Source organism: Myxocyprinus asiaticus, chromosome 9 (genome assembly GCF_019703515.2).
Source record: "Myxocyprinus asiaticus isolate MX2 ecotype Aquarium Trade chromosome 9, UBuf_Myxa_2, whole genome shotgun sequence".
Classification (NCBI taxonomy): domain Eukaryota; kingdom Metazoa; phylum Chordata; class Actinopteri; order Cypriniformes; family Catostomidae; genus Myxocyprinus; species Myxocyprinus asiaticus.
This window is the reverse complement of record NC_059352.1, coordinates 52,511,499-52,526,757: the sequence shown is the minus strand read 5'-3', so window position 1 is coordinate 52,526,757 and position 15,259 is coordinate 52,511,499. Positions and strand designations below refer to the sequence as shown.

The window sequence follows — 15,259 nt, the reverse complement described above, 5'->3', positions numbered from 1 at the left end:
TAGAGTATAGATAGAGAAATCAAAGTATAGATAGATAAATCAGAGTATAGATAGATAAATCAGAGTATAGAGAGAGATAGAGTATAGAGAGAGATATCAGAGTATAGATAGAGAAATCAGAGTATAGATATTGAGATCAGAATAAAGATACACAGATCAGAGTATAGATATAGAGATCAGAGTATAGATACACAGATAAGAGTATAGATAGAGAAATCAGAGTATAGATATAGAGATCAGAGTATAGATAGAGAAAACTGAGTATAGATAGAAAGAGACCACAGTATATATAGATCTAAATCTGTATATACTCTCATTTATCTGCCTAAATCAGAGTATAGATACAAATATCAGAGTATATATAGATACATTAGAGTACAGATATACAGATCAGAGTATAGATAGAGAAATCAGAGTATAGATAGAGAAATCAGAGGATATATAGAGATATCAGAGTATATATAGAGATATCAGAGTACAGATACTCAGATCAAAGTATAGATAGAGAAATCAGAGTATAGATAGAGAAATCAGAGTATAGATAGAGATCAGAGTATAGATACATAGATCAGAGTATAAATAGAGAAATCAGTGTATATATAGAGATATCAGAGTGTAGAGAGAGATATCAGAGTATAGATAGAGCAATGAGAGTATAGATATAGAGATCAGAGTATAGATACACAGATTAGAATATAGATATAGAGATCAGAGTATAGATATAGATATCAGAGTATAGATACACAGATTAGAGTATAGATATAGAGATCAGAGTATAGATATAGAGATCAGAGTATAGATACACAGATAAGAGTATAGATAGAGAAATCAGAGTATAGATATTGAGATCAGAGTATAGATACACAGATTAGAGTATAGATAGAGAAATCAGAGTATAGATATTGAGATCAGAGTAAAGATACACAGAGTATAGATATAGAGATCAGAGTATAGATAAAGAGATCAGAGTATAGATACACAGATCAGAGTATAGATAGAGAAATCAGAGTATAGATAGAGAAATCAGAGTATAGATAGATAAATCAGAGTATAGATAGAGATATCAGAGTATAGAGAGAGATATCAGAGTATAGATATAGAGATCAGAGTATAGATACACAGATAAGAGTACAGATAGAGAAATCAGAGTATAGATATTGAGATCAGAGTATAGATACACAGATTAGAGTACAGATAGAGAAATCAGAGTATAGATAAAGAATTTAGAGTATAGATAGAGATATCAGAGTATAGATAGAGAAATCAGAGTATAGATAGAGATATCAGAGTATAGAGAGAAATATCAGAGTATAGATACACAGATCAGAGTATAGATAGAGAAATCAGAGTATAGATATTGAGATCAGAGTATAGATACACAGATTAGAGTATAGATAGAGAAATCAGAGTATAGATATTGAGATCAGAGTAAAGATACACAGAGTATAGATATAGAGATCAGAGTATAGATATAGAGATCAGAGTATAGATACACAGATAAGAGTATAGATAGAGAAATCAGTGTATAGATATTGAGATCAGAGTATAGATACACAGATTAGAGTATAGATAGAGAAATCAGAGTATAGATACACAGATAAGAGTATAGATAGAGAAATCAGAGTATAGATATTGAGATCAGAGTAAAGATACACAGAGTATAGATATAGAGATCAGAGTATAGATATAGAGATCAGAGTATAGATACACAGATCAGAGTATAGATAGAGAAATCAGAGTATATATAGAGATCAGAGTATAGATACACAGATAAGAGTATAGATAGAGAAATCAGAGTATAGATATTGAGATCAGAGTATAGATACACAGATAAGAGTATAGATAGAGAAATCAGAGTATAGATATTGAGATCAGAGTAAAGATACACAGAGTATAGATATAGAGATCAGAGTATAGATATAGAGATCAGAGTATAGATAGAGAAATCAGAGTATAGATAGAGAAATCAGAGTATAGATAGATAAATCAGAGTATAGATAGAGATATCAGAGTATAGAGAGAGATATCAGAGTATAGATATAGAGATCAGAGTATAGATATAGAGATCAGAGTATAGATACACAGATAAGAGTACAGATAGAGAAATCAGAGTATAGATATTGAGATCAGAGTATAGATACACAGATTAGAGTACAGATAGAGAAATCAGAGTATAGATACACAGATAAGAGTATAGATAGAGAAATCAGAATATAGATATTGAGATCAGAGTAAAGATACACAGAGTATAGATATAGAGATCAGAATATAGATATAGAGATCAGAGTATAGATACACAGATTAGAGTATAGATAGAGAAATCAGAGTATAGAGAGAGATCAGAGTATAGATAGAGAAATCAGAGTATATATAGAGATCAGAGTATAGATACACAGATTAGAGTATAGATAGAGAAATCAGAGTATATATAGAGATCAGAGTATAGATAGAGAAATCAGAGTATATATAGAGATCAGAGTATAGATACACAGATTAGAGTATAGATATAGAGATCAGAGTATAAATACACAGATTAGAGTATAGATAGAGAAATCAGAGTATATATAGAGATCAGAGTATAGATACACAGATCAGAGTATAGTGACATATATCAGAGTATAGATACACAGATTAGAGTATAGATATAGAGATCAGAGTATAGATATTGAGATCAGAGTATAGATACACAGATTAGAGTATAGATATAGAGATCAGAGTATAGATATTGAGATCAGAGTATAGATACACAGATTAGAGTATAGATATTGAGATCAGAGTATAGATACACAGATTAGAGTATAGATAGAGAGATCAGAGTATAGATATAGAGATCAGAGTATAGATACACAGATTAGAGTATAGATAGAGAAATCAGAGTATAGATATAGAGATCAGAGTATAGATACACAGATAAGAGTATAGATAGAGAAATCAGAGTATAGAGAGAGAGAGATCAGAATGCAGACATAAATGTTATGCTCAACTACTTTTAATGAAGAAATGTGTCTACTCTGATAGTATATTATATTGTGGAATGCTTTTTACTGAATTATTCAATATGAAAGTGTTTAACAGGCACTACTGTACTGTACCTACTGCTAATGCGTCTGTTAACTATATATAACCCCATTCTGCAGAGCTACGTTTCCACCAGAATCCTGCAGTTGGCTAATGTGTGGCACCTTGTTGTACCAACACAGAGGCACCAAAACACTTTCCTGGACTTTTGGCTTCACTGTACCTTGTTTGTGGAACGAGCTTCCCAACTCCATCCGTGAAGCAGACTCACTCTCTGTCTTCAAAAAAACAAATAAAAAAACAAACAAACATCAAAACACACATCTGTTCCATGAAAATAAATAAATAATATATATATATATATATATATACACACACTACCGGTCAAAAGTTTTGAAACACTTACTCATTCTTTATTGTAAATTTTTTTTCACATTTTAGAATAATAGTAAAGTCATTAAAACTATGGAATAACATAAATGGAACTATGGGAATTATGTTGTGACTAAACAAAATCCAAAATAAATCAAAACTGTGTTATATTTGAGCATCTTCAAAGTAGTCACCCTTTGTCTAGAATTTGCAGACATGTACTCTTGACATTTTCTCAACCAGCTTCTTGAGGTATCACCCTGGGATGCTTTTTAAACAGTACTGAAGGAGTTCCCATCTATGTTGGGCACTTATTGGCTGCTTTTCTTTATTATTTGGCTCAAGTCAAAGTTTTATTACATTTTAGTTTAATGAAATTAATATGGTGGCACAATTATATTTTTGTCTACAAATCTCATTTCAAACATTTAAGCATACGCCTTCAGATCAAAAGATTTTCAAGATCATGACAAACATTTCAGTCAAGTGTTTCAAAACTTTTGACCGGTAGTGTACATCATCTACATACATGTAATTTCCTTTATGACATGGTTTCCTCTTTAAAGGAACTCAATATTCTTAGTAAAACTAATTATCAAAGGGTTTTTTTCTCTTTTAGGTTCAATGTTTAAAATAATGCTTCTTTAAATTGCAAATTGAAAGAATTTTCACAAGTAAAGTGACTGTCATTACTGCATGTCATAACTTCTGGTTTCAATGTTTTAAATGTTGCTTATCATAACCAAAAGAAGCGTGTCAGTAGTTCCCATTTTGTTTGAGAAATCATAATGCTAGGAATTTATACGTAATGCCTATTTCTCAAACGAAAGAAAAAAAAAATATTGTAATTGTTTAACCACAGCTGATTAAATAGCAACAGGCACAGGATATGTCATAGCTAATTATTAAAAACAACTGTAGGTTTAGTTTAAGCTGGAATGCACAGAAGAAATATTAGCCAATACTGTTAGATTGAACTATTCTTACTAGTCTTTGTACACTCAGTCTTAAATTTGTCTGTTAAGACATAACAACAGCATCCTTTCATAACTGATCTAGTTTCAGTGACAGAGAATTGGGCAGAGGGTCAATCTTGAATATATTTTTACTCCACAACATTATTTTTATTTTTTTTTATTTTAATGTCATATTCCTGTATCAATTCCTTTTTTGTGTATAGCATGTCACATCACTTCTCTTCATTGTTGCCTTTATAACGTGTGACCTCGTGGTTATTTTCTGTTTTTAAGCCAGTTTCAGTATCAATCAGTGATTTTTGCCTCTTTAACCCTGTTAACTGAGATTCATACTGATAGAATCAGGCGAAACGGAACAGTGGCTGAACTTTCACAGCAAATTCAGTTTTCAGCTTGTATTTACAGACCTGATTTTCTTCACAAGACATGAACAAGAAAAATAAACTTTTGAATGATGGATTGACAAAGCCTTGCTTGGAAGTCTAAAAATATCAGCCTGGAAGTGTGAAAGCCAAATGCAATTTGAATAGAGCTTTGACAACTGAGGGTTTTTTGTGCCTTGTAGATTTGGAATACTTGAAAAAGTTTGACAACAGTTTTTAAGTAGGATATTAATAGCGGGTGCTTACATGCACATAATGTGAATCCATTAATTCAGTCTCGTTTGAAGGTTATTTTTGCTGTCTGCCTCAAACTCATATACTTTAGAAAACAGGAAATCAAGCCAAAATAACCACTTCATCATCTGTGAGAGATTCATTCCCTCAAATACACACACTTTACCAATGACAGCAACAGCCAGAAGCCAAAACCATTTTTAATTAAACCAAATAAAATGTTACGTAACTAGTAATGTAGTTATTGAGGTCGGAAAAACTTTGTGTATGGCTTTACCGCAATCAGCCTACACTAACACACCACACACACACTCATACAGCATAAACAACTAGACTGAAAAAAAAAGTGAGCAGTGTTTGCCCATGCAAAACTCACTGCAGTTATGCTTGGGAGTTGTAGGTGGTTGCCAGGGCATTCAAGTGCACGTTGGTAAGGTGTTCTGAGTGTTGTTAGTGTATTGCCAGGTTGTTGCGAGAGCGTTCTGGGTGGTTACAGGGTTGGGGAGTAACGGAATACATGTAACAGGATTATGTATTTAAAATACAAAATATAAGTAACTGTATTCCACTACAGTTACAATTTAAATCATTGATAATTAGAATACAGTTACATTCAAAAAGTATTTAGATTACTGAAGAGATTACTTTGCATTTTATTGTCATTTGTTTCATTTAATATTTAGTCCTTTCAGATGGAAAACATTTATACATATAAATGATGCGATCCAAAGTGCATTTGAACAGCGGTGAAACACTTTCTTATGATGTGTTACATTCATACGAGCAGACAGAGAAGTACGTTTGAAGTAAGTTTGGAGCAGAAGAAATAGAAATAAACCTTGTGTAAATTGTCAGCTGTACGCTAAGCTAAAATGCTATTTCTAGCCATTTTACATGCACATGTTACCAGATACGATCATATTTTTTTATCAAGAAAATTCATGTTGGATCATAATTTCTTTTTTTCTAGTAAGACCTTTGATATTAGGGCAAAGATCATAATTGTTGTATTGTTTTCCTGTAAAAATATCTAAAAATCCTTAAAACAAGATGAACTTGATTAATCTTGTTTCAGAAACAACACTGCATAAGATATTTGGGTTTTCAGAGAATGTATTTTTAACATGTGTATTTTGTCTTACTGTACTGGCAGAGTTTTTATAGTCAAAACAAGTGAAAAAATCTACCAGTGCTGAAGAAGTAATCCAAAGTATTTAGATTACATTACTGACCTTGAGTAATCTAATGGAATATGTTACAAATTACATTTTACAGCATGTATTCTGTAATCTGTAGTGGAATACATTTCAGAAGTAACCCTCACAACACTGCCAATAGGGGACGCATGAGCAATTTGCAGCTTCGATACGGGACTTGAGCATTTTCCTTTACCTTTAGTACGGGATTCAGTCTCTATGACCCAACTCTCTGTGATATTCTGGTCTCTAGATATATGACTCTTCCTTCTTCAGTTTTAGGGCAGAATGGGGCTGTAGGCATCCCATAAGGAAGATAAATTCTGGTCGTAAAATGTATCAAGATTGAAAAAAAAAATTTTTGTTTTGTTAAATATTGATGGAGTAACATCATATGTGTGAAAAGAAATAATAATGGAAGGTTGTTTAAAAAATAATGTGGCAAGGGGGCCTTTCACTGCATGCACACTTGGTTATAGTGATATCGTGCAGATTTGAAAACTTATGCAAATACTTTTAAGACAGCAAGAAGTTCTTTTGAGTAACAGATTAAGAATCATTTGAATAATTTGAATCACATTTGGCCTTTCAGAACATCTCAAGTATTCTATAAACAAATGAATTGGATCAGTCAATGTGAGCCACTTTAAACATTCCTCATATCAAATTTATTGAGAAGGGTATAGCTGCAGGCATTGCTCCAGAAAGGGGCGTGAGCTCCAAATCACCATTAAAGAAATAGGGAGCCCCTAACCTTACCCTTTTCCTAACCTTAACCGTGTGTTGAAGTGACGCCCCCTTTTGGAGTTGGCACAGCCACAACCACAACTCCGCCACCTTTTGGAGTAACCCTGCCCTATTTTGGAGATTCCGCCCCCGTTTGGAGATCTACGGTTTGCAGCTATACCTACTTGAATTTATTCGCCCTACTTAAAGGTGCTGTTAGCAATTTTTTCTTGAAAATGTATGCAAAAATGTTTCCTGCTCCCTAAGAGATATTACTGAAAATAGTGTTGTGAGATATCTCATCGGTCTCTGTGACAGCTCTAGACTCTGTAAACAACAAACAAAAATGTGTCCGCGGTCTCTGATGCTTTCTACCTGTCAATCATTTTGCGTGTTCTCATAGTATTGTAGCTGCAGTGAATTATTGAGGCTTAATGCCATTTTATGCCATGTTGTTCATAACAGTTGTCAGTTGAGGGCGCTATTTTGTTGCTGTTGTTTTTGACAACTGTTTCTGCACGATGTCGGTCTCAATGAAGCTCATTTGGGTATCTTTGGAGTTCGGAGCCACACCCCCTCTTTTGGAAAGAGGGGGTGTGGCTAATTCAATGGCTCAGTCTCGTGGAAGTAGAGCGGCTAAAATCGCTCACAGCACCTTTAGGAAAAACAATGTGTTTTATAGGGGCCTTTAGCCCCTGCAACAGGGGGACTTTTTTTAATCCAAATACTATCCTTTCACTTATTGGACCGTTATTAAAGAACTTTTATAATAATAATAATTCCTTACATTTGCATAGTGCATTTCTAGGCGCTTAAAGCGCTTTATATAGTAAATATACTATATACCCTCTGGATGTTGCGACGGCAGCCATAGTGCACCAGTACACTCACCACACACCAGCTATTGGTGGAGAGGAGAGTACAGTTATGTAGCCAATTCAGGGATGTGGATTATTAGGAGGTCATGATAGAGAAGGGCCAATGAGGGGAATTTGGCCAGGAAACCGGGGTTACACCCCTAGTCTTTACGAGAAGTGCGCTGGGATTTTTAATGACCACAGAGAGTCAGGACCTCGGTTTAAAGTCTCATCCGAAGGACCTTGAACAAAACTGAAAATGATTAATTAGTATTTTATCTCAAAATAATTATATAATAAATAATACTTTCAGGGATTTTCATTAGCTACATAAATATGCAACAATTCAAAAGTTATAAAATATTAGTTCAAATTTGCTCAAAATCAAACTTTAGACATGACATGCAATAATCTCATGGATCAGGAATATTTTACAGTGTACAGTGACAAACAGGTGTTTAGGAAAGTACTGAGGTCGTTTTTGTTGCTGTTTAGTGTTTTGGGAGAAAATAAAATGACTCATGACTTCGGTTTTAAATAAAATAGATGAAAAGATCTCATAAAGTTAAGGTACATATAAAGGCCCTCCAGGGTAAAAGGCAATTTTGATTTTATTTCCTCCAAAAGACTACAACTACTAACACTACAAAAAAAAAAAAAATTAAAAAATTGTGAAAAGTTTGATTTTGAGGTAATTTTATCTAATATTTAATCATTTTTAAAATCTTGCATATTTATGTAACTAATGAGAACTCTTGAAATTAACACATTTATTTTTAGGGTTATTACTAATTTGTAATGTTCAGTTTTGTTCAAGGTGGTTAAAACAAAATATTTTAAATAACTGTCCAATAAGTGAAAGGATAGTATTTGGGGTAATCAGACTCCCTGTTGCAGGTGCTAAAGGCCCCTATTAAACACATCGTTGTTCTTAAGTAGGGCGAATAGATTTATTATGAGGAATGTTTCAATCACAATGGAGATTCATTTGTTTATAGAATACTTGAGATGTTATAAAATGCCAGATGTGATTGAAATTAACAGGAGAAGTTTAATCTCTGTAATAAGTCACTGTTACTTTAAAAAAAGCATCTTGCTGTCTCAAAAGTATTTGCATTAAATGACAAATGTTGCCCTGTAACTATTGCCCCTTTATCTACACAATATCACTATAACCAAGTGTGGGGTAAAAGGCCCCCTTTCTTTAAAAACTGATGTTTAATCAAAACAACATTGTGTTATTATTTCCTTTCACACAAATGATGTTGCTCCATCAATATTCAGTAGAAAGACATGTGTTTCTGTTTTAGTCCTGACACACTTTGTGACCAGAAAAAAGCACATTTTCCTTAAAGTGTGACTTTAGCCCTGTTGTATCCTAAGTGAAAATCATTACAAACAATAATAATAGAGATGCTTATGCTTAAAGCAAATCCCATAAACTGTGAGCTGTCTCACAGATCATGTGCTTCATTAACTCTCAAATATATATATATATATATATTAGAGGTCGACCAATAGTGGATTTTACTGATACCGATAAATAAATTGGGCAGTAACTGTCGATAACTGATTAATCAACCGATAGTTTTTAAAACTGATACTTAATGAAAAAGTAACACTCAAATTAAAATAGTGCTGAACTTTATTACAAATATAACAGTACTGAATGAACCATGAAAATGTATTGTACTTTTTTAAATGAAATAAATATATAAATATTTATATATATGAACTAATATTTGAATTTTAAAGTCAGATGATTTTTTAAATTGAGATTGTTTCTTTAGTCCACAAGAGGGCGCAATAAATACATAAACCATACCACACCATTATATTATTGCAAAGAACATTCCTGGCTGTTAAAAAAGAGCATTTCATTTTCAACTAATGTGCATAAAATAAATAAATAAAAGGTTTAATCGGTCCATATTCTCAAATGTTAATTCAAAAGTAAAATGAGGGGTGAAACACTTCAATAGACAGTTCACATGTTGTTACACTTGCACTGATTCCTACTACTCCAGACTCAAGCTTCATAATAACAGTGAAATAGCACAATGTTTCTTATTCAGTACAGTTGTATGTCGAGTAGCAATATTCACAGATAGCAGAGGTATTCGGCTGAACTCGGTGGTGAAGTGGCTCAGACTATGAGCACAGGTCAGGGGCTGTTCAATCAGACGAAACACAGCAGACTGGAACCGAACACGAGGATCTCGATACACACATTTACAAGTTGAACATCTTTCCTTACAAAGCATTTAAACAACTCCTAATCTGAGAAACACTTATAAGAGAGCAAGACGCAATGGCCAAAGACCTCCACCAACTGTAAGGGGCTGTTCACACTGAACGCTTTTGCAACCATCCATTTGTATTTCTATATAAACATGCGCTAAACGAACGTCTTTGTTTCACTTTGTTTTTGTTTATTCAGCGTCTTGTGCAGGAGTGAGAGTTTTTTAGATGATGTGTCTAAATAAAAAGAACTTTAAAAGCATATTGAGACACCTGCTTTCAGTTAAACTGTATTTGTTGCACTGTGTCTCGCCTTTATCAGCACAAGAATGTGATCGATCTGAAGTCATCGTATTACAGTGAGGATAAAAAATTTTATTGAAATCAGATGCGTTTCTGATTTGTTTATACGTTTCTTTCGGCTGCATGAAGATATTAATTTGCTTTCTCATGTCACTAGCTTAAATATGCAACTTAGCTGGATACCAAATGTATAAACGTCACCAGCTGGATATAAACTAATGCAAATAGATGATAATAGATGGAAACAATCGTGACATTTAAACATTTGGGTAGGGCTTGCGTGTATTTTTGTCACATTGTTCTAACCGCTTGAGGTTAGCTTTAATGTTAGCGTCCTCTCAGCCTTGTCAGCAAACATACTGCTGCTCTACTAATACAGCATCTAGTCAACAAATTAATTACTTTATAATGATATGACACATACTGTAGTGATGTTTTAAATCCGCATCTGAAGTGTTCTGCTCCATGCAGAGTGTAGTCTCACGTCAAAACAAACACCACAAGGCATCAGTGAAGTGTTTTTATTTCGCCACTAGAGGACGCTCTCATACAGTATAACGACAGCGGACCCTTCCCAGCCACTCCAGCACCGGACACAACAGGGAAAAACTATCGGTGTGGATTTTTGCCGATAACCGATAGTTCCAGAAATCTGTTATCAGTGCCGATTAATCGGCAAAACTGATATATCGGTCAACCTTAATACACACACATACACACACACACACACACACACACACACACATATATATATACTATATATACAATATACAGTACATTGCAAAAGATTTAGGCACTTGTAAAAAATGTTGCATAGTGAGGATGTCTTCAAAAATAATGCCATAAATAGTTTTCGTTTATCAATTAATGTCATACAAAGTCCAGTAAACACAAAAAAAGCTAAATCAATATTTGGTGTGGCCACCTTTGCCTTCAAAACAGCACCAATACTCCTACGTGGACACAGTTTTTCTTGGTTGTTGGCAGATATGTTCCAAGCATCTTGGAGAATTGGCCACAGTTCTTCAATCTATTTAGGATGTCTCAATTGCTCCTGTCTCTTCATGTAATCTCAGACTAGACATATTTAATGGGGGGTTATGCTATCATTTGCAGGGCTCCCTGTTCTTCTATTCCATTCATAGGCATAAATTTAGGTAGGGGTAATGGGACATGTCCCCATCAACTTTCAGAAAATCGGAAATGTCCCGACCAACATTTGGGCAATTTTACAACACAAAAAATACTTTAACTTTACACTTGGATTTTATTTTCATTTTAACAACTATTAATTGTCCTTAGTATAATTATTCATGTTTAAATTATTTTCCTACATCTTCTAAAGTGCCGCAAAAATGGTGTTGTTACATAGCACCTGTTACTTTTCTCAGCACTGGATGCTCCCATCACTGTTGTTTGTAAGAAAAAGAAAAGAAAAAACATTTCTGGAGACTACATGGCCGGATTTCCATTGGTTTCTTATGTCCAATCCTTGAAATTAATAGATTTAAACAAGCATCCTTTTTGTGTAAACCACTAAACCACACACACACACACACACACAAACACACACACACACACACACACACACACACACACACTCACTCACTCACACACACACACACACACACACAAACACACACACACACACACACTCACAAACAAACACACACACACTCACACACACACACACACACACACTCACACACAAACACACACACACACACACACACACACAAACACACACACACAAACAAACAAACACACACACACACACACTCACACACTCACTCACTCACACAAACACACACACACACACACAAACACACACACGCAAACAAACAAACAAACACACACACACACACACTCACACACTCACTCACACAAACAAACACACACACACACACACACTCACACACTCACTCACTCACACACACACACTCACACACAAACACACACACACACACACTCACAAACAAACACACACACACTCACACACACACACACCCACACACACACTCACACACAAACACACACACACACACACACACACACACAAACACACACACGCAAACAAACAAACAAACACACACACACACACACACACTCACTCACTCACTCACTCACACAAACACACACACACAAACAAACACACATACACTCACATACACACTCACACACACAAACACGCACGTACACACACACACACGCACGCACGCACACACTCACACACGCACGCACACACTCACACACACACACACACATAAACACACACACACACACACACATAACACACACACACACACACACGCACACACACATGTTGGTGCAGCTATCATTATGAGGACTCTTCATAGACATAATGATTTTTATACTGTATGAACTATAGATTCTATCCCCTAACCCTAACCCTACCCCTAAACCTAACCCTCACAAAAAACTTTCTGCATTTTTACATTTTCAATAAAACATCATTTAGTATGTTTTTTTAAGTGATTTGAATTATGGGGACACTAGAAATGTCCTCATAAACCACATTTATAGCATAATACCCTTGTAATTACCAGTTTATAACCTAAAAAAAAGCTCTCATAAACCACTTAAACCTGCCCACACACACACACACACACACACACTTACACACACACACATTTTGTGTTTACAAGAAAAAGTGGTGCTACATCCTCTCACACCTCTGCTGTCACATCCTTCTTTCCACGATCTGTTATCACACATCGAACAGTCAACAAAACACCATTTATCAGTCCATCCCAACGGTCTTGAGCTTTCCAACAGTTCAAGTGTGTAAATTATCATTTAGCCTATGTGTTTTCTCCAGGTTAAAACTTTTATTTATAAAACTATTTTACTGGCCCCTTTTAACAAAAGATATAAAAAGAAAAGACACTGACCTGTGTGCTGTTTGACTTCACCTCATCAAATCAGTCCCTGATGGACCACAACTGACATTCACAATCACATCACAGATTCAAGAGTTTGTCACATAAAAGGTTTCCTTTTTCGTTCTCTGTCTCTCTTTTTGAGTTTGAAGAGAAAGAAATGGTAAAATCCCTGTGGTTTGTTTTTCGCTTCTGAAGAAACCGCGTCTCACTTCTCTTAAAGAACTTCTTCTCTAAAAATCCCCATGCTATTCTTTCCTTAAAATCACTAAAATACAAATGTCTTCTTTTTATGCTGAATATGAGCTTAAATCATATAAATACTAGCAGGATGATTTCTGCAAAAATATATATTTAAGGAGTGTCTGAACTATCATTTCTATTATTGTCTATTAGTGCGCTTACTGAACTTTTATTAATTACATTAAAATTATTAACCTACATTATAATGTTGTTTAAAACATAATTATAACAGCCCACTTGCTGCTATAACATTCATAAGTAAAATCAGTTACAACTTTACATTAATAAGTTCATTGCACTTTGAATTTCATTAGCGAGTGTTGAAAATAATCTTGTTAAAACTTGATTAAATTAAGTTAAATGAATGTAGTTTTAACATAATGATGAAATTTTTTTTACAGTGTTACAGTGATGTTTTAAAATGTCTGATTTATGCATTATAAAATAGCTATGCATATGGACAACGTATTTGTTAAGTGTGAAACTTTAGTGTAGGCCACCAAAAAAACAAACATACGAACTTTTTCATAAACATCTTTTTTCATAGATTTCCATAAGCTTTATACAGTTATTAAATGGCAATATACTGAGAGCTGTAGGGACTCTACCACCCTCTACAGACACACAAAATTATTTTTGCCCACAAAATTTCTGTTCTTCAACATAAAGCATAATGTTTAATTGTAATGTATTTTTAAATAATGTAGCTAACACATAACATAGGCTCAAAATGTGTGCGTTTGAGTGAGGGTGTGGTGGGACACTGAGGGTGTGGTGGAACATTGAGGGTGTGGTGGGACAGTGAGGGTGTGGTGGGACATTGAGGGTGTGGTGGGACGATGAGGGTGTGATGGGACACTGAGGGTGTGGTGGGACAGCGAGGGTGTGGTGGGACAGTGAGGGTGTGGTGGGACATTGACGGTGTGGTGGGACATTGATGGTGTTGTGGGACAGTGAGGGTGTGGTGGGACATTGACGGTGTGGTGGGACATTGACGGTGTGGTGGGACATTGACTGTGTGGTAGCATGGTGAGGGTGTGGTGGCACGGTGAGGGTGTGGTGGGACGGTGAGGGTGTGATGGGACGTTGAGGGTGTGGAGGCACAGGGAGAGTGTGATGGGACAGTGAGGGTGTGGTGGGACTTTGACGGTGTGGTGGGACAGTGAGGGTGTGGTGGGACAGTGAGGGTGTGGTGGCACGGTGAGGGTCCGGAGGCACGGTGAGGGTGTGGTGGGTCAGTGACGGTATGGTGGGACACTGACGATGTGGTGGGACAGTGAGAGTGTGGTGGGACATTGACAGTGTGGTGGGACAGTGAGGGTGTGGTGGGACAGTGAGGGTGTGGTGGGACAGTGAGGGTGTGGTAGCACAGTGAGGGTGTGGTGGCACGGTGAGGGTGTGGTGGGACGGTGAGGGTGCGATGGGACGTTGAGGGTGTGATGGGACGTTGAGGGTGTGGTGGCACGGTGAGGGTCCGGAGGCACGGTGAGGGTGTGGTGGGTCAGTGACGGTGTGGTGGGACATTGACGGTGTGGTGGGACAGTGAGGGTGTGGTGGGACAGTGAGGGTGTGGTGGGACATTGAGGGTGTGGTAGCACAGTGAGGGTGTGGTGGCACGGTGAGGGTGTGGTGGGACGGTGAGGGTGCGATGGGACGTTGAGGGTGTGATGGGACGTTGAGGGTGTGGTGGCACGGTGAGGGTCCGGAGGCACGGTGAGGGTGTGGTGGGTCAGTGACGGTGTGGTGGGACATTGACGGTGTGGTGGGACAGTGAGGGTGTGGTGGGACAGTGAGGGTGTGGTGGGACAT

At 36.1% G+C, this 15,259-nt stretch overlaps 2 protein-coding genes across 3 annotated transcripts in view; both read right to left on the bottom strand.

Moving 5' to 3' along the window:
- The window catches only part of LOC127446198 (uncharacterized), a 26,332-nt gene extending 12,946 nt beyond the window's left edge, over window positions 1-13,386 (bottom strand). The window contains exons 1-2 of one of the 2 annotated variants that reach the window (XM_051706941.1): window positions 13,220-13,386; window positions 3,242-3,296 (exon numbers count right to left, since the gene is read on the bottom strand). The gene's annotated coding sequence lies outside the window, so the exon portion shown is untranslated. The remainder of the gene's footprint in view (window positions 1-3,241; window positions 3,297-13,219) is intronic. The other variant, XM_051706942.1, reaches the window with a different exon arrangement.
- On the bottom strand, window positions 12,995-15,259 carry LOC127445702 (uncharacterized). Its single transcript, XM_051705920.1, has 2 exons — window positions 14,215-15,259; window positions 12,995-13,029 (listed from the first exon to the last, which is right to left on the bottom strand). Exons 1-2 carry the CDS (start codon window positions 15,257-15,259, stop codon window positions 12,995-12,997), a joined length of 1,080 nt encoding a protein of 359 aa, XP_051561880.1.

Excerpts from the sequence above, each read along its gene's own strand:
- LOC127445702 (XM_051705920.1), bottom strand. The coding sequence starts at position 15,259 with ATGTCCCACCACACCCTCACTGTCCCACCACACCCTCACTGTCCCACC. Across the intron at positions 13,030-14,214 it reads AATGTTCCACCACACCCTCA|ATCGTGGAAAGAAGGATGTG; the intron begins GTGTCCCACCAC and ends GTGTGATAACAG.